At 50.2% G+C, this 24,414-nt stretch overlaps 2 protein-coding genes and 1 pseudogene across 2 annotated transcripts; all 3 read left to right on the forward strand.

Moving 5' to 3' along the window:
• Positions 1-9,219: 9,219 nt before the first annotated feature.
• On the forward strand, positions 9,220-11,175 carry SAPIO_CDS8655 (Pig1; the record flags this gene model as incomplete). Its single annotated transcript, XM_016790251.1, has 3 exons — positions 9,220-9,708; positions 9,792-9,907; positions 9,978-11,175. 3 exons carry the CDS (start codon positions 9,220-9,222, stop codon positions 11,173-11,175), a joined length of 1,803 nt encoding a protein of 600 aa, XP_016640514.1.
• Positions 11,176-12,545: 1,370 nt separating this feature from the next.
• Positions 12,546-12,953, forward strand: SAPIO_CDS8656 (annotated as a pseudogene; the record flags this gene model as incomplete).
• Positions 12,954-15,108: 2,155 nt separating this feature from the next.
• On the forward strand, positions 15,109-16,066 carry SAPIO_CDS8657 (Tetrahydroxynaphthalene reductase; the record flags this gene model as incomplete). Its single annotated transcript, XM_016790252.1, has 2 exons — positions 15,109-15,937; positions 16,029-16,066. The coding sequence occupies 2 exons, from the start codon at positions 15,109-15,111 to the stop codon at positions 16,064-16,066; spliced, it is 867 nt and encodes a 288-aa protein (XP_016640515.1).
• Positions 16,067-24,414: the final 8,348 nt, after the last annotated feature.

Genomic DNA, 24,414 nt, shown 5'->3' on the forward strand with positions numbered 1-24,414 from the left:
TAATAATCAGGTTGTTTAGTGGCTATCACTACAGTGGACGCATGAAGATCCCTGGATGCAGGCCTCGTTGGCCACGGGTCAGACAGACATCTCAAACTCTCCAAGTACCTTTCGGTGCTCCACCGGCAGCAGCACGACGAGTCAACACCAACGTCGTCAAGTTTGGCCGCATTAGAAACTCCATATGCAATAACATCTGTGCAGGAGGGTTGCCAATAAAAGGCCTCAGCCATTCAAGCACTGAAAGTCCAATATGGACATGACCGTCTCAGCGGCGGAAAGGTGGCGTACGTCTCATATTAAGCCTTCAGTTGAGGCTTGATGTTGCTCAGCGGTTGCCCTAGCACGAGCCCGATAGCGAAATTGCGTGCCAGATTTCAATCCCCTCGACCCTCTTTGGTCGGCTAGCCCTCGACTGATTTTTCTGTAAAACACACCCTCCTTAGTGGGGAGGGGAAAAGTGGAACGCAGTACTGAGACATGTGGATAACATATGGAAGACCCTGCGCATTGGTGTGGCTTGATGTTTAGGGCAGAGGAGGAGAGTGGTGAGCACGAAGTTGCATAGAATGTATCAGAGCTCGACGATGCTCTAGATTTCGGCTCCTCGGTTACGACGACTGTGTGGGGTGGAGAGCTTCACCACCTCAAGATACGGGGATGAAATCCTCCGAGCAATACGAGTTTTTGTGTCCCGTTACTAGGTGAGATGGGTACATCCAATGCCTCTCGAGATCAGAATCGTTGCGGAGTATCAGGCAATAAAGCATGTCACTTTGGAGAATAGCCGTGATTTGTGTCCAATGTCTAACGACAGAGTTTGATGGGGTACCCAACAGCCAGGGTATGGATTGCAAAGTGCCAAAGCTTGCCTGCAGAAAAGCACACATAGCCTAAGCCTCTTAAGCTAGTATGACGGCCACGTTGACCTCAAACAAGAGGCCGACACATTGGCTATGCAGCAAGCAGCAGCATGGGAGCATATTCGCAGCGACCCACTTCGAAGGTTGGTGTCGTCTGCTTACTTTTTCTTTGTAGAGACCAACCGCTCTTTGAGGTCCATCCTCTCGAAGGCGTCCTCGAGGGCTTGTCCAAAAGCTCATGGGCTTCGTTATCGAATGGTAGATGTTCAGCTTGGTATGATCTCCATAAGGATATGGCGAGAGCTCGGCGAGCTTATGAAATCTAGCAGTTTGATAGCCGGATGGGAAAAAGTTGAACAGCTGCTTATCCTGTGTGTTTTCTAGAAGACTGCCCATGACTGCCGCCTTCACTACACAAGTCTCCCAGTTGATCACATCTCACATTTTCCAGCTTGGTTCTAAGCGTGCGAGAGGAGACCAGGTGTATGGCCGGCAAAGCGGCGGGGTTCTAAGAAAAGAGCAGTCGGCTAGATGCATACTAGTGAGGCGTACAAGACTTACTCTTCTACTTCAAGGCGGTAACTTCTATGCCCGATTGAAAATTCAGCATCACGAGGGTGGCCCAAAACACTAGGATGAGGACGGAATGCTGTTGAGAGGACCTGTTTGGACCGTTCTTGGGAGGGCAGGCAGTGACGAAGAAGGAGGCCTCGGTCTATCTAACGGCCACTGTTCTCTGTCCCATCTGTCTTGCAGCGACCTAGCCTATCGTTCGTCTTCCACTCTGGGAATTCTCTTTACCAGAGAAAGCCACGCTGCAGGCGGAGTCCTCTAGAGGAAGGGGCATCAAACACACATGGAGCCGTCAGTGAAGGTCAGAACCCATCGAATAGTGCAAGTGTGTATAGGAGCGCAAAAGCAGCGGTATGCCTGGCAAGCCATCATCGGGACGTCGGGATGATCCCTTCCAATGATCGGCGATTTTCACATCCGCACCATGCGTCTTGCAGCAGTGGCTTCCCGTAACGCGTCAAGTTGCTGCTGCTGGGGCCCCGCCCCGTCCTTGGTTCGATTGATAATTCTCGTTTCTTCCTGTTGGCTCAAGAGAAGGTGGAGGGTTTTGTCACCATGAACAAACACAAGGCGGGTTGCGCAGAGGATCACTTCAGCTTGGGAGAGAAGAAGTGGGAGCCTTGAGAATGGAGACATTGCGTGTCCTATTACTATGCTCCAGTTATTGATCCCCATCCCTGCTATGGCGCCAGAAGGCAGGCAACACGGGACAGGTTAGTTTTCACATATTAAGGAATTTGCACATGCTGAGAAACCCAGAAGCTTGGAGCCCAGAGCTCTTTCCCATGATTGTAGCCTTTCCAGAGCACCTTGCTTTTGTCCAGTGGACCCAAGTTATCATCATGTGGCCTTGGTGTGCTGCTTACGTAGCTATTAATTCTCTCTTTCCTTCGTCGTTTAAACCGTAGAGACTGCTGGCGCCTGGTCCTTCCGAACCTGTTCTGAACAATTGATGTGTGTTGGGTGTTCCTGGTCTTGGGAAGAGGTACGTCGTAGTGGATCCACTTCGGTTTCCCTGCCGTGCTGTTATACTTGGCACCGAATAGTATTGATCCTGTGTTGGAAGCTGGGGCGATACATTTGATTGAGCATCACCGACTCTGGCTCATGGCTTAAAGACAACTCCAGTGTCGCCCAAGAGTCTCGCCGATGCTCAGAGTCCTTCGAATCCACTCGAGAAACGCTGGACCTAGAAGACCTTATCGTCACCGGTGCCCACTAGCCAGTCCCTGGAGTATAAGAACGGTCAATGCTGTAGAAAAGTGATGATTGGATGGGACGATATTGTCACAGATGCGCCCTGAGGGTGGCTGGGCGAATCGAAGGTGTCTAAGAGGTCTACTCTCCTCCAATCTTCCATCACATCAATGATCTTACCACTACTAAGTCGAGAGACGGGGCCCTCCTATTTTAGTCCCCAAACTAAATATATCGGCGTCTCTTTTGTACGAGAAAGCTGTTCCATGGTGTAATATGAATACGAACATTACTCGGCGGTGTAACTACTTCGTTGCTGGTCAATCCCATTGGCATCAATGACCATCCCGATTCCATTTTCGTTGAGCGGGCTAATAATTTGTGTTGGCATTCTTCGTAGGTTCGGCACCGGCGCAATCAGTCGCCCCTGCTCCAATCATTGAACCTAGGCACCTTGCGGCGTGCTCGGCACGGCAGGCGCCCCACCAGACCGGATATGTGAAGGCCGGGGATCTTTTTCTCCGAAAGCGAAGGAGGGGAATTCAGCTAGAAGAAAGGCGGGACAAAAAATGGGTGGGAGGCTTTTCAACTTGGACGACATCAATGGGACTTGAAAACCCAGATACCCAATACTCCGTACACCAATGATTGATAGCAAACGCTCGGGGGTTGAAGCCCCTCGAAACTGAGTGGACAAGGTTCGATGTTGCTTTTCCATTAGGGCAACGGTGTGCTTCACAGTGGAGAAGTGACTCGAGCTGGGTGATCGCAGCCAAGTAATTTGTAAAAAGTTCCTTTGTATGATGCCTGTGTCCCCAAATCAGGGACATTATTAGTGGCCGTTGAAGAAAACTGCCCATGGTAGTGGGGCGAAGTTCAGAGCATTGGGCAAATATTCGTTTCTGTAAGTGTCCTGGCCGGCGCTGCAGGGTCCACACGGATAGTCCCTCAGGCGGTGGTGGGTACGGATGGAGGCATCCTGCGACCGTGTGTCTCTCCTCGACTTGGCTGCGGTCCTGGATAGCATTCCGTCTAACGTTACGCCCGAGTGCGAACCTCTCATCATCCCGGCGTTGCAGAAACGCTGTGCGACAAAAACATTTGCTTGTTCGAAGGAGACCCAGTCAGGCCAGAGCTGTCCCTGTGTGGACCTGGTTCGCCTGAACATCACCCTTGCACTTGTCCAACTAGTACGACGACAATTCCATCGGAATAAAAGTAACCCAGACTATAAATCTGCTGTAACACCCTAAAAAAGCTGGAAATCCAAGGACAAGATAGGGCCAGGCATGGCCAGGCCAACGGGAAGGAGATATCGAGTATGGACTGTGGTTCGGTCTATGATTCTCGGCAACCATAATACGAATGGGCCGACTCCAAGCGAGCGACCCGGAGTCTCGGCCATCCAAGTTGTGTAAGTGTGTCAGGGAAGTAATGGATTCGTAAGGCATCAGATAATAAACTCTCAGTGCCTTCAAGGTCCTGAACATGCTCTGAGGTTAGCAGGGTAGCTGGAAGTTAGACACCCATTGGACCGGGTACGAGGTGTGGGCATCATATCACGAACCAAGCCTGTTTTTTTATTTTATTTTTGAGATCTCGACAAAGATAACATCACACGAAAGAATCTAATAATATAGCGTCCGAGCCCTCAAACATTTTGAACACCTCGCGGTTCCTAGGTAAAACATGATTCCCGGGCAGCATGAGGTACTAGCGAAGTGGATGTCTTGGCAAAATGTGGCATTGAGTTTCTTCGATGTTCAAGCAATGCAATGGATCCTTTGAGGATTAAGTAAAACTCCTCGAATTCAATGTTATTTATTATTCCCTGCATTGAATGTGAGACACCAAGCAGTATCTGAGTGGCAACGGTACTTACTCTGGTGCTGGAATCATAGCATGGCAGTTTACCTGCATAAAGCTCCGTTGGACGCTGAGTGGTCAAGCATTCCTTGGGGCGCCATTGTAGACGTAGTTACCGCCGGCCTAGTTGTGCATTAGCCTCGGTAAAGCTCTGGGGGTATGGGCGTGGCTCCACCCTCTCGATTCTCGGCACCGAGACCTGCATTCTCAGGTATTTTGGCGCCGCATCCTGACTGAAGAGTCTCTGGATACAGCTCTGGACTGGCGAGGGTCGTTTGTGGTTCGGCGGAGAGGTGATGAAGCTCAAGCTGTTTTCCCGGGTACGTTGGGCTATCTGCAAGGATCTGCATCCATGCCTTCTGGCATCTGTCTGCGGTACATGATAGGGTTGTCCTGCAGGGACATTTGAGCTGGGACGAGGCAGTTGAATTGACAATGACTTGAATTGATCCAACAATGGTAACTGCATCCTGGGCCACAGGCTACGTACCCCCGGTCTCACTCGTTATGTCCTTGTCCTCGTACTGGGCGTAAGCAGCCGGGAAGAACATTCGAAGGAAACTCTAATGAGTAATATTGAGGTTAATTCGAGGCTCGCCCTCCTGAAAATCTGGAGATGGCGACCTCTGGTTCCGCACCACTACCGAGAGGGGGTCGAGGACAGTGAAACAATTGACCAAGTTTGATGTAGCCAATTCAGGATGGGAGGCTCTTTCCATTGTATGAGTGTTCATTTCGGCTTGTGCATTTCACATGGGAAGACCTGGTCACATTGTCGACGAGGAAGGCACATCCGGGAGTGGGATGCGAGTTTACGAAGTAGCTGAGAGTTGCCAGGCTGCTCTAGCATTTACCTCGACACACCGACTTTATCGCCATTTACCTGTCTTGATACATTTTACGTACACTTACTTCAGTACCCACTTGAATCGCCGAGAGAACCGAGAAGGTGAAATCTGTGTGATGGCTGCTCCAATTGATTGATATCTGGAGGCTTAGAGTGGATCTATCCTGGCTGACCTAGCTGGACTACCAGGCCGCGCCTAAGCCTCACCCCTGCTCCTCCTCCATTGTATCCCAGGGGTTTTCAGATGAGCCCAAAGTAGCTAGCTCTCCGATCAAATCCTACCTTCTCAAGAAGTACGTAGTAGTAAAACGACATACCAATACGGGCTTGATCAGGAGTGGATAGAAGTACTAGTACCTTCTCGAGTACCGGCATTAGCTGCCCCGGCCGGCGCCGTTACTGGCCGCCTCAGACGATGGAGGGTGACCAGATGATAGATTCTTAGCCAATATAGTCCTCTGTCGCTACTGCTGCCGCTCTGGCTCCTGCTCCTCTCGGGTTGAGTCGACTGGCGGGTACACTTCATACCCATATCGACCAGATGCACTTTGGTCGTGACCAGCGCTCAATATCCTCTCACCGGCGCAAGTATCTTGGGTCCTTGCATTGGTTTTGCACATCCTGTTGTCCAGCAGTCCCTCTCGCCTCGTCTCGCCCCCAAACAAACCCAAGGAAGTGTAGGTTCTTCAAAGAGCTTAAGCCCAAAATGGAAACAACTGGAGAGCAAAAAGCATATTCACTTCTTATCTCCCACCGGTTCTAAGCACCAATGCCAACACCCGTTGCCCTGGCTAGTCAGACCTTGCTTCTTCATCCAACCAAGACCACTCCGCTCTTTCGCTCTCCAGAAAATTTCAAATCCTCCCTCCCTGGAGCATTGTCTTAGTCAATCGGCTACAAGCTACCTAGCCGGTGGCACGAAAACAAGCATGCATAAGCCTTTACCTGCTTCTATTTCATATTCCCCTTCTTCATCAGTCGTTGAAATCACCACTTCCACATGATATCTCAATCCTTGGATGGCCAAATGCTCGGTTGCCCCTCCCTTCCACGGCCTATCCCCACATAGGCCCAAGGGTTTGGCCAGTTCCTGTCTCTGGTTCCTGGTTTCAAAAGTTGGTGTGCGTGTGGAAACGGCGAACAGACAGGGAACACTATCACGATCTACCCGATGATGCTTTTGCCTTTTCCCATCATTGAGTTGCCCCTAGTTTCTCGTTTCCTATGGGCTTGAATTCAATTGCTGAGCAGCTTAACTAACAAGTCGCTCTCCGCGGTGGTCAGAGAGCTATTCGTACCAAGGCCCCTTCTTCCGAGCAGCCTGTCTGTCGACCGCTCTCGTTGGCACTCATCAATAACACGGATCATTTATGTTGCATGTACCAATCTGCACATGCAGTTTGGTTGCTTGATCAAGACTAACTACCAAGCGCCTTTTACCCTTTTCGATTGTCTCTAACGAGGTCGATCTCGGAACTTGAGTGAGACTGGCCCACCCTGTGAAGTTCCCGAGATCAACGAATGGCCTTGTACTGCCCTTAACGAGAAACGAATACATCATCGCCATGGACATAGTACAGCTATCGAGAAAAGCTAGCTGAATACTCAAGTAATAGGAGTAATAGGTCACACCTGCTACGGCGGTCACGATTTAATAGTCCCGCGAATCGCGCCTAGCAGAGGACATTGATGCCACTTTGAAGCATACACCCTGTCCACCCCCTCCCCGTATTTACACATGGCTGAACTGCTGTGTTTATACGTGCATACAGACAGGACGATGAATGTATCAATTGTTCATTAGCGCGGCTGAATGACGCCTCGGGGACGCACCCCATCAGCAGCAGCTGCCGCCATTTACAATGTCTTAGATATCGCCTTCTGCCGTACCGTTTCTTCACTCGAGTGCCTTTCATTCGCTGAAAAGCACCGCCTCGACTAAAAGCACACACACATACACAAGTTCCTGTGCCAGAACAATGTCCTACGACCTGGCTCATCAACCCAGGTAGCATCCACTGTACTTAAATTGTGGGCTCGGGTCGACATGCACGCCGAGGAAGACCTAGGTGTGACACAAGGCTTATACCCTTGTTAGAGATCATATTGGTACTTATACTGAGTTATTCACTCTCCACAGGCCATTTTAACCTTTAATACCCCCTGCCCCCTGCCCCCTCCGTCCATCCACCCATCTTTTAAGACTTCTTCTTTAATCTACTCCTACATACACTCAGAGGTCCCTTCACATTCTCGATTTTCCCGGGATCTCGTGAGCCCCTTCATCTGTTCTGGTTTCCTCGGAGCATAGAGTCTGGTCGAGCAAGTTTTGTTCCTTCTCCAGGACCCTTCCCTCTCACTTATATGGATATAAGTTGATCCACTCTTGTTCCGTTTTCTTATCGTTCTGCTGTATACAATCGTATGTCCCTTGCCGAATCCTAATCCTGTCAGAGAGTGTCCCTTGACGGGGCCGGGTACTTTGTTTGCGAAGTTCAAAGCACAAATTACACACGAAAATCTCAAATTATTAGGTCCTATCTATCCTCAGCGTACCATCTACTTTCCTCTCGAGCACCATGGTCGTCTTTTGCGCATATTGCGGGAAGTCCTTCACAAGAAAGGAGCACCTCGAGAGACATATTCCGAGTCGTAAGATGCCTCCAATGTTGGAAGAGTAAAGAGGACGAGCTGCCGCTAACACTCACTGGATAGACACCAACGTCAAACCACATAGGTGTAGCGCCTGCCAGCTATCCTTTGCCAGAAGGTAGGCGGGCCCGTACTCCATAGACGGGTAATCGAGTTTATACTAATCGGATATATTTCAGGGACTTGCTCCAGCGACATCACTCCACTTACCATGAAGCTCGGGATCCTATGGAGCCACTTCCTGGGGGCGTTCCAACTGTAGCCGGAAGGACGCCGATTGCGTGCCAGAACTGCGCGAATGCGAAGACCGGATGTGATAAGAGGGTGCCTTGTGCACGATGCGCAGAAAAGAACCTGCCTTGCGCAGCCCGGTTTGCCCGAAGATCCTCAAAGGCCGCCGTGAGAGCCGCGCAGGCGAGCGCCGCTTTCAACAACCACAATAGTATGATGCCACCGCCGGCGACACCGCACGTTCAGCCGATAATGCCACCCGTAGCATTCATGGATGTCGACTCGGGGTTACCAAAACCGACCACTCCGGTCAAGCACATTACTCCACTCGGATCACCCATAGCTCCTATGGATCCCCGGGCGGCAGATGTACTTCGAAGAACGCCGTCGCTGACTTTCCACCCTAGCCCGGAGAACTTCTCATCTCCTAGTAGCCGGATGGACACCTTCGATGATATGCTTCCTCTCGGCGGTGAATTTGTCACGGACACCAACTACCATGAGCTCCTATTAATGTGGCCCGACTATCCACTCGAATTGGACTTATACGCGAACCAAATACAGCTTGGAAATACACCGCTTCCAACGGCTTTCACGGAACTGAGCGACCTCTCATCTGGGTCGGAGCCAATGACGTCAAGTTCTTCCCAAGGGTCCATTCATACAAGCAACGCAAGCATCCTCTCTGGGGAGTACGGAAACATGCTAAAGCCGCCATCTATAGAACCTCCCCCGGCGATGATTGATGGAATGATTCCAGAGTTTGAAGTCGTTATCGCCGCAGAGTCTGCATGGCCACTCGCACGGTGTAATCCGCCAATCTACTCCGCATCGTGTCCGCGCACAGCTATCGTTCATCTCGAGTGTCTCGAACAGAGGTCGAAGGAGGAATGCTATTGGACATCATTAGAGAAATATCTGGATCAAGTGGATTGGAATTCATTAGATCTTGCCTCAGTTGTTCCTATGACACAAAGGACACGAGACAAGATGCTTGCTATCACGCAGTCCTTCTTACACAAAGCCTTGGAGATTCACCGAGGCGGGATCAACGGCTTCCAGAAAAGCGGATATCCGAGCCCTGGGAATTTCAACTTTATTGTCTTGCCCCCGAACAAAATGCTGGAGTATTTTCTACGAAGCCACGTCCACAGCCTTTCCAGCTACTTCAACCTGGTCATAGCAGGCTGCGTTGACCCTAACGAGATGCTAATCAACAACCAGGCCTCCACGCTCCTAGTTCTCCTGATGATTGCCCAGGGAGCATCGTCTGTCCCTATGGCGGAGGCTAGATACCTGGCAGCGGGACTAACGGAGACATGCCGGATATCATTATTTGACACCATTGAGAAGAATGTGGAATTCTCGGCAGATCCGGTTGCCCTGAGATGTGCCCTCCTTTTTACGATTTTGGGTGCTTGGAGTGGGGATAAGTGGTTGATGGACATTGCCATGGGTCAGCGTGGCATGTACCTGTCGGTGAGTTTGGTTCATTAATTAATCCAGGATTTCCAGGTGTCTTCATTCTAGTCGATACTAACTCAAGCCTGTTATGGAAATAGATGCTCAAACACGCTGGTATGCTAGAGCCGCAACCACCCGTGCTACATCCCATGAACGGACAAACGAACCCTGAACTACAATGGCGCACATGGCTCCATCGCGAGCTTCAGAACAGGTAAGGAGCATTGGGAAAAGAAAACATACCAAGAGAAAGGATAGAATTTTTGACGTGGAAGTTGTAATAGACTCGTCTATAACTGGGTTATGGTTGATCAAGAATTGAGCTTGTTCCACGATACGGCACCAACGCTCGCCATTTCCGATCTCCGGTGCCCTCTTCCCGGACCGGAGGTTCTATGGATGTCAACGAATTCTGAGGAATGGTGCTCTAACGTCCAGAAACTATTCGGAGGCGAGGTTAACGTCAACCCACAGGTTCTGAATTCGCCATCTCTGACACCTTCACTCTGCGATCTGTTCCACGACTTCCTCCACGACAATCTGGCGAGGAGGCCAGGAAGCATTACACCGATGCAATTACGTCTCCTCCTACACCCGCTTCAGTCGCTTCTCTGCCATCTCGGACAGATGCTCTCTTGCCTTTGGGAAGCTCCCGCAACCCGGGGTTCATCTTCGAGGACCGTGACCAAATCCAATACCATGACGCGGCTGGAAGAAGTTCAAGGTCTGTTGCAAAAGTGGTATGAGCTCTCAGTAGCTCTCCACAAACAAAATCCTGGCTGTTACCTCACACAGTGCAACCTCGTTCTTTACCACCTGATCTCTCTCAACGCTATCACCAATTTCCCCGAGATTGAGCGGTTGGCACGGCGGGAAGGCTTTGACGGGTCGATATGGGAGCTTTCCCAACGACATAAGAGGTGCATTTCCAACCGAGAGGAAGCTATTTTCCACTCTGGGCAGGTGATGCGGCTTGTACGGTCCATGTCACCTAATCGACGGCCTGCTTGGTGGGCAGCGGCCATATATCGAGCGACCCTGATCCTGTGGGTAGATAGCATTGGTCGTTTGGACCCAGAGTTTCAGAAGCGGCAAACACATCGAGCTTCGCCTATGCTCACTCCGCAATCATCGCCAGTGGGCAAGAGTAGGAGCGAAAGAATGGAAACACCAACTCCGACAAATAACGGACCGCCAACACCGCTGCAGGGCAAAGGCAATAGTGACCTGGTAGCAATTGACCGGGTCACTCCCGAGGACCCTGCTATCATTGCATATTTGTGGTCGGGGGATGGAGTGGCTGTACTAACCAGGCAAGACGGCACTACAGTAGCACTTGACAAGGCTAGCAGCGTCCTCTCATACGGAGTGTCTGCGTTGAATGAAGGGGTAAGCACGCGCATTGGGGATGGAATCAAGCGGAAGCTCGTCATGCTGGGGAGTCATTGGGCCGTGGATAGTATGGGGACCATTCCAGTTTAAGTTTGCTTTACCTCCTGCCATTTTCCTTCCTTTTTTTTCTGTCTCTACTTGGTTCTAATTTTCTTCTCCTTTTCTTTCACACCTTGGGTGGACAGTATTCCTAGGTCGGGGGGGATGGCGCATAGGCGTTCAAAAGAAAGGGGTCGGTGCAAGAATATCAGGGGGATGGAGACCAACATGGAGATTTTTATGAGTCGGGGATATCCATGGAGACGTTTGCAGGTGTCACGGCGGAAGTATCGAATTTGGAATGTAAATGAAGACACTCGATGAGACAGACTGTTGATGCAGCTCGACTTCGCCGCGACGCGACGGCTGCAATATTGCCCATGATGGCGCAAACATCAACTGATATATACACTCATTTATACATGAAAATTAATCTACTTCTCTCTTCCTATAGCTGTGAACTGCCCTCTCGGGCCGCATCGAGTGAACGAGTTTGGACAGGCTGGCATGAAGCGTCGGATAGGAAGGGGAAAGAGTGAGGGAGAAGAGGGGGAGAGAAAAAAAAAAAAAAAAAGAAAAGAAAAGAAAAAAAAGAGAGAGAGAGAGACAGAGAGAGACAAAAGGCTCGCTCGTAGGTCGCTCCCAGAATCGAATCCCGGTTTCTTCCCACGAGCTACGAAAATTGCAATTTTCTAACCTTCTGAATGCTCCAATGATCACTTGGCCCTTGGGGCCAGTCTGCCCCTCGATCTCTGAAACCAACAGCCAATCCGGCGTTCCACCCCAGGGATATCACAAACAGGCTTACTTCGTAAACGCCATTTCGCAGACCGAAGCCGACTTCTCTTTGCTTGACAGCATCCGTCAATTTTATCCTTGGCGCCCAATACGGATGCTTCGCAATCGAGGATGTGGTTTAAAGGAGATCCGGATTCTTCTCTCCGCGTCCCGAAGCCACCGGCTGAAGGGGTGTTGAAGGTGAACCGTCGAACACCAGCAGCAAGCCTCAATGCCAGGATGTTGAAGGCGATCAATCGCGCCCTCAGGGGCAATCCCGAGGCCAACCTACTCGCTGTCTTTCCACCAACCTATACCGAACAGCAAGGGTGCGAGGCCCAGAGACATCGGGCCATCCGAGCCGCCGAACCCTGCCTCCTAGGGATATACAAGGTCACTATTGAGATACACTGATACTGCCGCTATTCTATTTCCACTTGCAGATGACGTCCAACGTCGCGTAGACCAGAGCGAAATGATATTCGAATAGGCCTACGGATTTTCAATCATGGTTCTCGGGGTTACAGAAGAGACCGTTGTCAAATTAATTCGAGAGAGTGACAATACAACCGAATACTCGAACCTTCGATATCTCGAAGAACACGCCTCACGTATCAGCGCCGCGACCGCGAGGGCTAGTCAAAATGGGGCATTACCTACTCATGTTTAGCAGTTTCGTACCCGGAAGCGACCTGGAGAAAACCTGGCCTCAGCTCAACGAGCAGCAGAAGCGACATCTCAGCGCGCAGCTAGACTCGATTTTGTCGGACCTCCGGTCACTGCCCCTGCCGCCGGATACACCACTTGGCGGTGTGGGCGGAGGAGGCTGCAAGGACACGCGACGGCACCTTCGCGTCAGCGCCAAGTCCATCCTGAACGCCAAGGAATTCGAAGAGTTTGTCTTCTCGGATCATAGACCGGCGGATTCTGTTTACGTGAGATTTCTCAAGAGTCTCGTCCGGTCCAACGCGCATGAAATGGAGTTGGTATTTACGCATAGCGACCTCCGGCTAGCAAACATCACTGTGGTGGAAAAAGAGGATGGAAGCTAGAAAGCCAACGGAATTATTGACTGGGAGTATAGTGGGTTCTATCCCGAGTATTGGGAGGCTCTCAAGATCATCAACTTGTTGTCGGTGATATCGGAGTCTGATTGGTACGAATATCTTCCGAGGTCACTTTCCCCAGAGACCAGAGAATTATCTTTCCAGGTGGCTTCTCGACCGTCTATGGGACAGACATATCTGTTGAGGGAAAATTTGGGGAATTCCCCGAGTTGTCCTTGATATTTCCATTCTTTCGGGAAATAGATAGATGGACGGGCTTAAGGGTGGCTGATACTTTCGGTCCAAAAAGTCCGGTTTGGAGGGAACCTGATATTCACGGCTTCCGAGCACTACTCGGCCGAGCTCGATGACCGCGCCGCCGACAGGTAGATGCTGAGAGGCAGAGCAGAGGTGTTGCAGAAACGGCGAGCAATCTGCTTTTAATATCCATGACCAAATTGATGTCTACCATTCAACTTGTTATGCCATGTTTACGGTACACCTTGAGATTGGTACTTGTAAATTGATCGATCCTTGATCCCTGAGCCTTTCGCTTCCCCTCTCCACCCCTGCAGATCATGATGATGCCCGAATCGGTTAGATCAATCGATGCTGGGCAACCTAAATTAAACTTCACCTCATGCAATCTTATCCCACGTCGAGAGCGATCTCAACGCAAGGAAGGAGTGATTCTGAGTGCATCGTCACTCGGGAGGACCGTTTCCTAGTCGCTGTGCTGTGCCATGCTGAGGCGAAGACTAATAATAATAATTTGATGACATGCCGAGAAATGGCTTGGGCTCTGGTCTGGAAAAAGGTCAATTTTGAACCTCAACAGTCTGACGCGTCAACAGGGCATCAACAGGGAAAAAAAGAAAAGAAGAGTGAAGGAGAAAAAAAAGAAAAAGAGAAAAAAAAAAGAGAAAAAAAAAGAGAAAAAAAAAATAGAAATAAAAAAGTCTTCCATCATTAGACGCTCCCCGCAATCCCGCGTCGGACGTCCGGTGGGGGAATATTGCCCTGGATAGCACTCTTTTCCCCCAAATCCGGGGTCGTCGGGGTTCCATAACTTCCAATATCTCCAGGGATGATTGACGGGCCGGAGATTCCCTGGTCACAAAGATCCAGGACCGTCGACGAATCCGGCTATGCGTTTTGGGAATAGTCTCCGAAACTGGTGTCCGTTCCTGGCGGAGCAACGAGCAAGTGCGGTCGGGTCCGGAACAATGAAGCAATGAAGGGGGCAGGACAATGCAAGACCCAGTGGGGAGAGGCTGAGAATTAGTGGATGATTCTGGTGGGTTTAGTGGTCACACGCCCTGCAGGAAGTCAAAACATCAGTGGAAACACGCTAAAGGTGGACCCTGTCAACTCAAAATATAGGGCGGCATTGGTTGAGATTTACAGGGTCCAGCAGCTTGAGAGTTCAATGCTCCAAGCCAATGACGCACCAATGATGAAACTGTTCGAGTCCGAAGGGCAGAAACACGAGGAAGGAACCAGGGAGCATCAAGGGACTCGGAACATACTGTATCAAGCTTTGAGTTGATCAATGTCTCCCCTAAAGTTTTTGGAGGCTGTATTACCGGCAAGTAGAAAATTCTTCTTCGTCTTTGTCCTTGTCGGAGAGAAGAGCCCTCTGCTACTATCCGCATGTAAGAGACAAAGATCAAATCTATTGGTATCTGGATTCGAGACCGCCTCCATCCGTGTTGACCACTAGCCCCTCTCCCCATTCCTCCGGACTCAACATTACATTGATCCATTAATACATTGGCCTCCATCGCCGTGGATACTCGGGGTCTCTGAAACCCCCTAGTAACCGGCGGGGCTTGGAAAGCACTCCCCAACCTCGACTCCCGTCCGAAACGGAGCCTCGCACTTCGCCTGCGGACATTTGAATATCTCGCTTTCATCGCTTTTCCTATCATCTATATAAACCCTCAAAAGCCGTCGGATCTTCCTGTTCGATTTCCATTCTTCATCCCAAACTCACTCATAGTCTACTCTCCTTCTCTTAAGAGGAATCTCTACGCAGTCCCTTTCCCGGAACCTCAGCCACTTGGTATCTTCCAATCTTCCCATTCCTTTTTGAAAAGGCCTTCTTTTTCTCCATTCCCTCTTATTACTCTTACTACTTTTTCCTTCCACTGCTTCCAAAATGGCCCCTACTGCTTCCACCTTCCCCCTCAGCCAGACCCTCATGACGGGCTCCTCCTCCATCATCGACGCCCCCGTCAACCCCGCTAAGCCCTTCGCGGGCAAGGTCGCTGTAGTCACCGGTTCCGGCCGCGGCATCGGCAAGGGCATCGCCCTCGAGCTCGCCAAGCGCGGCTGCGACGTCGTCGTCAACTACGGCTCCAGCGCCAAGGCCGCCGAGGACACCGTCACCGAGCTCAGGTCTTTCGGCACCAACCCCATCGCTCTCCAGGCCGATATCAGCAAGCCCGCTCAGGTGGCCGACCTCTTCGACCGCGTCATGGCCCACTACGGACACATCGAGTTCGTCGTCTCCAACTCGGGCACTGAGGTGTGGTCTTCCGAACTCGACGTCACCCAGGAGCTTTTCGATCGTATTTTCAACCTCAACTGCCGTGGTCAGTTCTTCGTCGCCCAGCAGGGCCTCAAGTACTGTAGCCGTGGCGGCCGCATCATTCTCACCTCTTCCATCGCTGCTTCCATGACTGGTATCCACAACCATGCTCTCTACGCCGGCTCCAAGGCTGCCGTCGAGGGCTTCACCCGCGCCTTCTCCGTCGACTGCGGCGAGAAGCAGGTTACCGTCAACGCCATTGCCCCCGGTGGTGTCAAGACCGACATGTACGACGAGAACTCGTGGCATTACGTCCCCAATGGCTACAAGGGTATGCCCATGGAGATCATTGACCAGGGTCTTGCCAACATGTGCCCTCTCAAGCGGGTTGGCGTTCCCGCTGATATCGGCAAGGCTGTTGCCATGCTCTGCAGCCCCGAGAGCGAGTGGATCAACGGTATGTCTTCATAGGTTTTTTTTTTTTTGTGCTGTTCCATCCCGGGGATCTTTATGGGAGAATCGACTAACGCTTTTTGAACCAACTACAGGCCAAGTCATCAAGCTCACTGGTGGATCTGCTACTTAAGTGGTTAGCACAATCACTTTCTGACATCCAGGAGAGAACCTATTTCTTCTAATGGGAAGGGCGGTTCTGATTCCTCACATGGAACGGGGATGAAAGACAGGGGTTGTTTTTGGAGAGCCGTGGTTCTGTCGTAGAGGCACTGGGACAGGGATTTCTTTGGAGTGTTTTCGTAATGAACTTCTTGTTTGCTACTGTAAGCTTATATACTCCAACCACGGATGTACTAAATATCTACATTCGATTCTTGAGACTTGGTTTGATTTGACCAACCACCAGGGTGTGAGCCTTCTCTGGGTTTGGCTTCATGTGTTCATAGCTCGTAGATATTCACTCTTGCGTATGACACAGCTAAATTCCAGAATCATGGCAATGTTGAAGCCCACGTCAAGCTATACTCCATAACTCGCTTCAGACATGCTTGAGAGTTCCCATCGTACATAACTCCGTTCCCTTGCACACCGAGTGTTCTAGGCCCATTTGTCAAGAAATCTTGCCCAGAGACGTCTTTGAAGGAAAACGGCATGCGAACGGCGCTCGATGGAGAGCCACCAAAGCGGCCATAGGGCCGTAGAAGATTGTGGCAGGTCAGGACAGGTATAGATTCCCACCGATATTGGGTATGCTACATCGTTGAAGGCGGAAATTGTGCACTCGTACAGTGGAACTTTCGCTAGGCGTTTCGACTCTTACCCTCAGGTAGGACCGGGTGTGATCTGCCCCCAACCACTGGTGATGGATCCTCTCGACGCCACACGGGAATCCCAATAACACAGGTTCAAAATTCACGCGCCGTTGGTTAAATGATGCGCTGAGAGATGAAGTCACTTGACACGCCCATCTCAACTTGACCCACACTTGATTTCAGACATAGCGTCAACGGCTGAAGGCGTCTAAAGTAGGGTCTCGAAACATAGGTGCGCAGTCTCCCGGTCCAAACTTGACCAACCTGCCTCGTGGAAATACTCATTCCAATGTATGATACACAGGTAGATGGCAATCATAAGATAACCAAGCCGATTATTTTTGCGAAAAAGCAAACACACGTGTCCTCCATGCTTTAGTCCCACCTCCTTCAGCCATCAGCTCGCCATTAGCACAAGCCACATTGCAGCTAAGCCTAGGCTAGAACGCTACTGACACTTCCTGTCGTATCCATGCCTTCCTCGCCCATCTCTTGGCGCTTGCCACCACATGGATCGGCAGGGCCATGGGACGAGTATTCGGCTCATCTTGGAAATATAGGCAGGTGTCTTACTCGGAATGTGGATTGAAATCATTTTCTTGGAAAAGGCTAAGAGGGGGCATTGGAGGAGAGTCCTAGACTAGTTAGCTTGGTAAGGCTATTCGGAGATATATGCTATGCAGTGGCTTCAGCTACCCACTGTGCAGCGAAGGCGACGCCGGGAACATAGTTGGATTGAGGCCAGAAGACGTCGAGAATGAGGAACAGCCTGGACTTGTCAGCGATGTGACATGACCTCATCGGTAATTACTAGGTGACTGGTCACGCAGGGCAAAGTTGTCAAGAGGAAGAAGGGGAGGGTTCTCCCGACTTCTATCCTAGAGAAAGCTGTCTGCCGGCGGTTTCAGTAACAGCATCTCAACAAATTCCAGAGAGTCCGTTTGCAAGCCCTTGCGAGTATTCTGTGTGGCCAGAGAATGCCATTGGTTCCAAGAGAGAAGTTCAGCAACATCACAGAAAGAGGTCTGCCATATCTGCGTCAACCTTCAAACTCCAGCTCTCCACTCGAAGACTATTTGCAACCCATACTCCCAATCGATGTCGCTAGAGTGCTAGACGGGAAGATCGCCAAGGACTGAGCTGAGGCACATTCGAGACTAATGTACGCACGCTTCGTTGAGCTGCCTCATCGCAGGCGTGGCCATGACTGTCCGTTGGTATCGACCACCACTTCTGTCTGCAAAACGAAAGTATTCCAGACAGGCTCAGCGCTTCTCTGATTATCCTCTTCCGACCACGCTTACTTCGTGTCCTTAGAAGCTGAGAATCGTGGACAGCTCAGAGCGCGACGTGGAGAGCTCTCATCCACACATCGGGAGAGGGAGTTCTCTTTGATCGACGTACCACACTAGTTTGGGTAATTTGAATGCCGCTATGGAGGGTCTCATGATTCTCGGCAGCACGGCGTCCACTCAGTTGTGGCTTGAGAAAAGGCGACGTATCATTCTTTTGGGCAAATAGCGGTTTCGCAATTCCGAGTTTCCACAACAGAGCAGCAGTCTCCCCGCGAGATATCGCACTAGGCACGCCTTTAGGTGTCCATGTCTATATCTCTGCGACTATGAAGTATCCAAACGAATAAGATATGGCTGCGCCTTTGAAATCGGATGCATGACGGTGATCGCAAACCTAGGGAGGCGGTCAGCAGGAAATGAATGTCTTAGATCGTAACGACCGCCAGGTCAAGACTTCATATCAAGTCCCATCAAATCTGAGCCTTTCCCACACAGAAAGCATAGAGGACATACCGCAAGGACTGTGCGTGTCGGTGAAGCCGTCCTACCTCGGAGTGATGGTCAGGTACCGAGGTGATCGGTACCTGGAGGTAGGGCCGTTCTCCAAAGACCTCATAATGGCTGGTAACCGAGAGGTTTGAATTTTGCCGTATACCCCGATCCTCCACCACGTCCAAGTCCCTGAAAATTTGGTACGACTGCAAGCAAGCTGCAGCTGACTCTCGTATCTGTGTGTAGCCAAAGCTGTTCAATGTGAAATATGCGAGCCACACAGGGCCAGAAATAGGCACGGAAGGGAGAGGATGGCGGTAGCTGGTGACGTAGATGCTGGATTGCAATTTTCGACGAGTTCACTAAAGTAATAAGTGTTGTTAATGACTTAAATAGACGCCGTTTATGCTCCATTCAAAGCTCTCGTAGGCTCTTAGGCCGCGATGAAGGGATGCGAATGAAGCTGTGACTAGGAATTCCGAAAAGATGTTCCTATTCTTGGGAGAGAAAAGAGAGAAGAGGGAAAAAAAAAATTGGATCAGAAATCACCTCAGTTCAGTGCGTTTGTCTCTTTCAAAATAAGACGATAGGAGAGACAGCCGGTGAATGCGAGCCCAGTGACCCTTTGGTCAACGGAGGCAGTCCCACCGCTTCCGACTCTGACGGTGGACCCGAAGAATTTGATGCCGATTCGACTGACTGCGTAAGGATCGATTCCTCTGTGCTGGCTTGGAATCGACGTCACCCGCAAGTGCCTGCCAGCGCAAGAGCTTGGTTGATTATAGTTAGTGTAAGAACCTCAAAAGGGGGGGAATGACCCTGAGGTTGCTGAGACTAGGAACATGGTTAAGGGTTACATGACCACCCGCTCGTCGTCGCGTGGCAGAACGGGATAATGTTGCATTTGTGGTCAAACCCTGTCCCTTATCACCAAGGGGAGATGCAGCGACCACTCTGCATTGTCCAATAGGATTAGATGCTCGATCTTCTTGGCGACGAGAAGGGCAAGTCTTCCTCGTTCATGGGTCATCACACTCTCACACCCTCTTAACGGCAAAAGAGAAGAATTGGAAGAAGAAGAAGCAAACAAAAAACGATGGGGAAAAGACGCCATGACGCATCCCATAACCGCTGGCTTCTCCGGCTTAGGGTAGACACCAACTCTCTTTCGCTGTTTTCGCCGGCGAGGGGAAACTGCATTTTCTCCTGGAAAACATTCGAGAGAATCTGTAAATTAGGCCGAGAATATCTTTTTCTTGATTATCTGATGTCCATCCAAAGTAGGGCATGATGACAACGGCAATGAGATAGATTTTTGGAACAGCAGGGGTCAACGAGGCATAAGAGCAGAAGAGGGAACTCGGGGAAATGGCCCGGCCAAACATCCAGTGGGAAAATCTTGAAAAAAAAAAAAAAAAAAAAAAAAAAAAAAAACCACGGTAAGATTTCTTCATGAGCAGCCGTGCATGTGGTAATCTAGCTGCGTGCTTGTGATTGTGGTTCCAATATATCCTGACAAATCTTGCTCGTCATTCAATTAAGAGCAGTTGACAGACTTGGTTTGAGCGGCTGCTATGGTTGGGATCACTCACATAACTCAACATCAAAGGGTACGAAGTAACGGGCGCAGGCCAAGACGGTAGGTATGAGCATTGATGTACAGAAGTACGTATTTTCCCACCACAGGGTATTTCTGTCCTCGGGATGTCGAGGGCTAGCCCACGTAACAAGTGACGGGTGAAGATTTCTGGCATGGGAGGCGCTCATCGAGTGTAACTAACCACATTTGATGGTGTCAGCGATGAGATGTGCCAATACTAGGAGATTTTCCCCTAGTAGTTTGTAACGTTGAGCGTTGTTCATAGGATGGCGATGGCCGGCCATCAAGGACAACCTGGGATTTGATGTAGCACGACCTCAACCTGCTTACTTTGTACTTTATCCAGAACTGGCGGAGGGTGGAAAAACGAGCCCCCGAGAGCTGACTCGTCAAATAACGGCATCGCCCATAATACAAGTAGTCCAGATCCGGGAATTTCAGGAACGGTGGGACAAATGGAACGGGGAGAGGGGAAACAACAAGAAGGGCCAACCCAGGAATACCCCGGCCCGGCTCCCAATGATTGGATCTTACAGCTGCAGCCGACTCGGGACGACTGGTCCCCAGGGTTGATCCTGCCCCCCAAAAGCTATTTTCCAATAGAGAAATAACTGTGGACAGGGATCCCCTTCCTAACTCTCCCCTGTCGGGTACCAGGCGGGTGGGTGGTTATGGAGAAGCACAACATCGACTGATAGCATTAAGCATGAGTGATCATATGCCGCTGCCGCTGGAGACCATCTCTGTGGTTCCTGCCGGTGCGGGTTGGTCTTGTACCTTTTTTTCCTTTCTGGGTCGGTCCTCTACATTTGTACAGAGACAAAGTACAAACATAGGGTATCAATTCATACAACTCTCAAGACAAGTACCTGATACTCAATTGTGAGTACTCGACAACCGGACTGCGGATACTCATGTATTCGAATCCATTCGTACTTCATAACTGCACATTCCCGAAATCGAGACATCATTTGAGACTCCAACCGAGAGGGAACTATGAGCTCTTCTTTCCATCTCGTATCTGCAATGGGAAACTTGGAGCTCGGCAAATATTGAAGTCTCACGCTCCCGACAAGCAGTGTTGTTGTTTATGTTGGTGTTTGTTGGTGTGTCGAGTCTGGACCACCAATAATATGCAGTGCTATATTTCATCCAAAGTCTTTTGGACGGCTAAGATATCCCATGTTGTCAAAGGTCCATATTTTCATCCTTCATCAGCTTCCTCACCGGATTCGGCACGACGATGGACCGATCCCGCGAGGCCAACTTATCTTGATATCTATATGGCACCATATCGTTTAGCTTGGTCTATTTATATTGCCAATGTTTTTCCCCGACCACCTCCCTTGGAGCTTGTCAACAATTTATTCTAATACGCAATGGCCCACGTAGTCCAATGCCGGGCGCAATCAAAATCATTGACAGGCACACCGTTCTGCACTACTTGTCCCCCCTCCCGGTACGAAAACATTGGGGTAGAGGTCGGATGACTTCCTAACACCCCCACAGACTCGTCGATGTCCTCCTTTTCACACGACCGTGAAGCCATCGTCGCGGAGGGCATCACGCATCACACTGACAGGCGGGTCAAGCTCTCCCTTGGTCAGAATCAGCAATCTTTTTTGAAAATGCGGCCTGCTTTCTCGGAAAATTGTTGAACTACCTCGCTAAACTGGCCGTCAGCCGTTCCCTCTGCGCCGCCAAGTAAATAAAAACGGCACTACGGCATAGCCTGCAAGGTTGGCAATCTTTCCTCTTTGACTTAGTGATATAATATCTGATCCTTGCCACGAAAGGCCTCGAACCTTGTACTCGAGCAGCTCTCCCCATTTAAGAGCTACGCCACGATACAACATCAAATCTGCTGCATCACCCACGCGAATACGACACACGCCCTCATTTCCGTTCAAGGGGTGGCTCGTGATGATCACATTGGGCCTGGATTCTTCGCAGTGTACTATATCCAACCACACAACCTGAATGCAGGACCCAGGTCAGGCACGCACGCAAAAACTTGTGCCTGGATATTGCATGCTCCTACCGTCCCTCTCCAAGCGAGGGAGCATGGTCCACCTCTTCCCCCCCTCTAAGAGAGCATCTCCTCGAGGCTCGTATTTTTAGTTCTCAAGATCACGTCTCCATCCTTAAACAACACCTATTAGGTCTCGGAGGGTTTTACGCCCTCCTCCCAAGCTGAACTTGCAGGTAGGTACAACATTTCTAGTACTACTGCTCAGTATCACGATTTTCCTATTTGCTGAGGAGCCAGGGAGAGCACTCGATTACACTAGCCGGTTCAGCCTCCTTCTTCACCCATCTTTTCAACGGGACGAAGATCCGTCGACCAGGTACCTATGCTCTGCACTGCATATCGTGTTTATTACCACCGGAATTAAAATACCTGCATTCCCAATTGATCAATTCATCAATTGATCTCCGTTACATTGGAGACTGTCACCTGAACAACCGTGGTGGACCGTCTGCGACTGCTCTTCCGAGGTCATGTTTATCCGCACCGACTGACCAGGTGCAAACCGGGGGACTCGGAGCAAGCTCCAGGGACAAACACGCCAATGTAGCGGAAATGGAACAATCAAATGGGATCGTCGACGTTTACGCCACGAAGCACGCACTCAAAAGAAATAAAAAAGCAGAATGTGCGGCATGGGAACCCCCAAGACTTCAATATTGGAGAAATATGTTTTGGCTGAACGACCCGAACCCCACTTCGCCCCATCTCCAGACGGCAGATGAAGGTGAGCTTCTAAAAATGGAAATTTCCGACGACAATCCTCTTTAAACGGCTCGAGGCGCTAGTGTCTAATTAGTGTCATGTAGGTTTAGGTTTTGGTGCAATATCTGCCTGGAGAAATGATCACGAGAAAGAAAAGAGGGAAGGGGAAAAAATGTATGGCCTGTTATTTTTTTCCTTGCAATCAAGGCGGGAAAGCCCCATTGGGCCTGGATATTAAAAGGTGGGAGGAAGAGCAATACCTCCACAAGCCTCGACCATTTTTCCTAGATTTCCTCATTCGCATTCGCCAATACCCCCATTCAATGATCGCCGTATTGTGTTGAATGAAATGGAAGAAACCCCATATTTCAGACTGGGCGCGTCCACTATTAACGGCCCCAAGATATGGGTGCGGACCCTTCCGGCAGGATGTTCCGGGAAGAGATCTTCAGCGTTGATTCAAGATTGGTCAGGTTGGACAGGGAGATAGCCATAAGGGAGAATATTAGAGACATGTCGCAAAAATAGAAAATTTTAGACCCAGGAAATTATTAGCTGATAAACATTAAGCTTTCGTGCTGTAGTGAGCCTTTACAACAAGGTATTTTTGCTCGCCAGTCCATAACCATGATTAAAAGGGCATATAGATTTCGTAGAACAGAATCCGGTGGAGGAAAGAAAAGAAGAGGGGGGAGGGAGGAAAAAAAAAGACCCATCCTCATTTCCATATTCGCGATCTTCATCCATCCTGCTTCCAAGTATTGGCTGTAAGCTTAAGAGAATTGTATCCTTCCTTGTCGATGTTTGACAACTTCAAGAGTGGTTCCCAGAGTGTGATTCAGATAACCAATCATGGCTTTTCCGACTACTGGATCGTCAGAAAGCTCAGTGCAGACCTCGCGGAACTGAGAGTAAACTTCCTCAAGCTTTCGCAGCTCTCGATTTAGTATTTCCAGTTCCAGCCATCGTCCGTCTTCACCACCTAAGGTATATGCTCCCAAGCTGATTCCTAGAGCGCTATTCGGACTGGAATTTCCCTTGCTACCGGGCAGAGAGTGGGTGGTGTCAATAGGGGGAGCCGCCGGGTTCTCGAAATAGACTTGGCTTGAATTCTTGTAGAAACTCGTAATTTTACCCATCAATGTAGCCAAAAGCATAGCGGCTGTGTGGGTGCCGGATTGGTTCATACATCGGGGACAAGCAAGCATTATTGCACAGCCCTCGACAGCAGTTCGATTGAGCGACAATACAACATCGAAGGGCGGAGGGTTCGGAGTAGACGCGTTGTGGAGTGCCTGTAATGACTGGAGGCAGAGCGTAAAGCAATTGCAAGCGTTTGTTGGACCTCCCGCAGCTCCTGCGCCAACAGATGCTGGTCGATGTCGATGTGGAACGTTTGGCGTGACGGAAGGACTCGGGAAGTAGTTTGAAGCCATGCTCGCCGGGGTTGGTAGAGCAGTGGGTGTATCATAGGCCATCATTTCGTGGTTTGTTGGAGTTCCTGCTGCCACTGCACCCATCCAGGGAGAAACCAAAGGCATTTGC

The sequence above is a fragment of the Scedosporium apiospermum genome (assembly GCF_000732125.1).
Source record: "Scedosporium apiospermum strain IHEM 14462 chromosome Unknown SEQ_SAPIO_0121, whole genome shotgun sequence".
In the NCBI taxonomy this organism is placed as follows: domain Eukaryota; kingdom Fungi; phylum Ascomycota; class Sordariomycetes; order Microascales; family Microascaceae; genus Scedosporium; species Scedosporium apiospermum.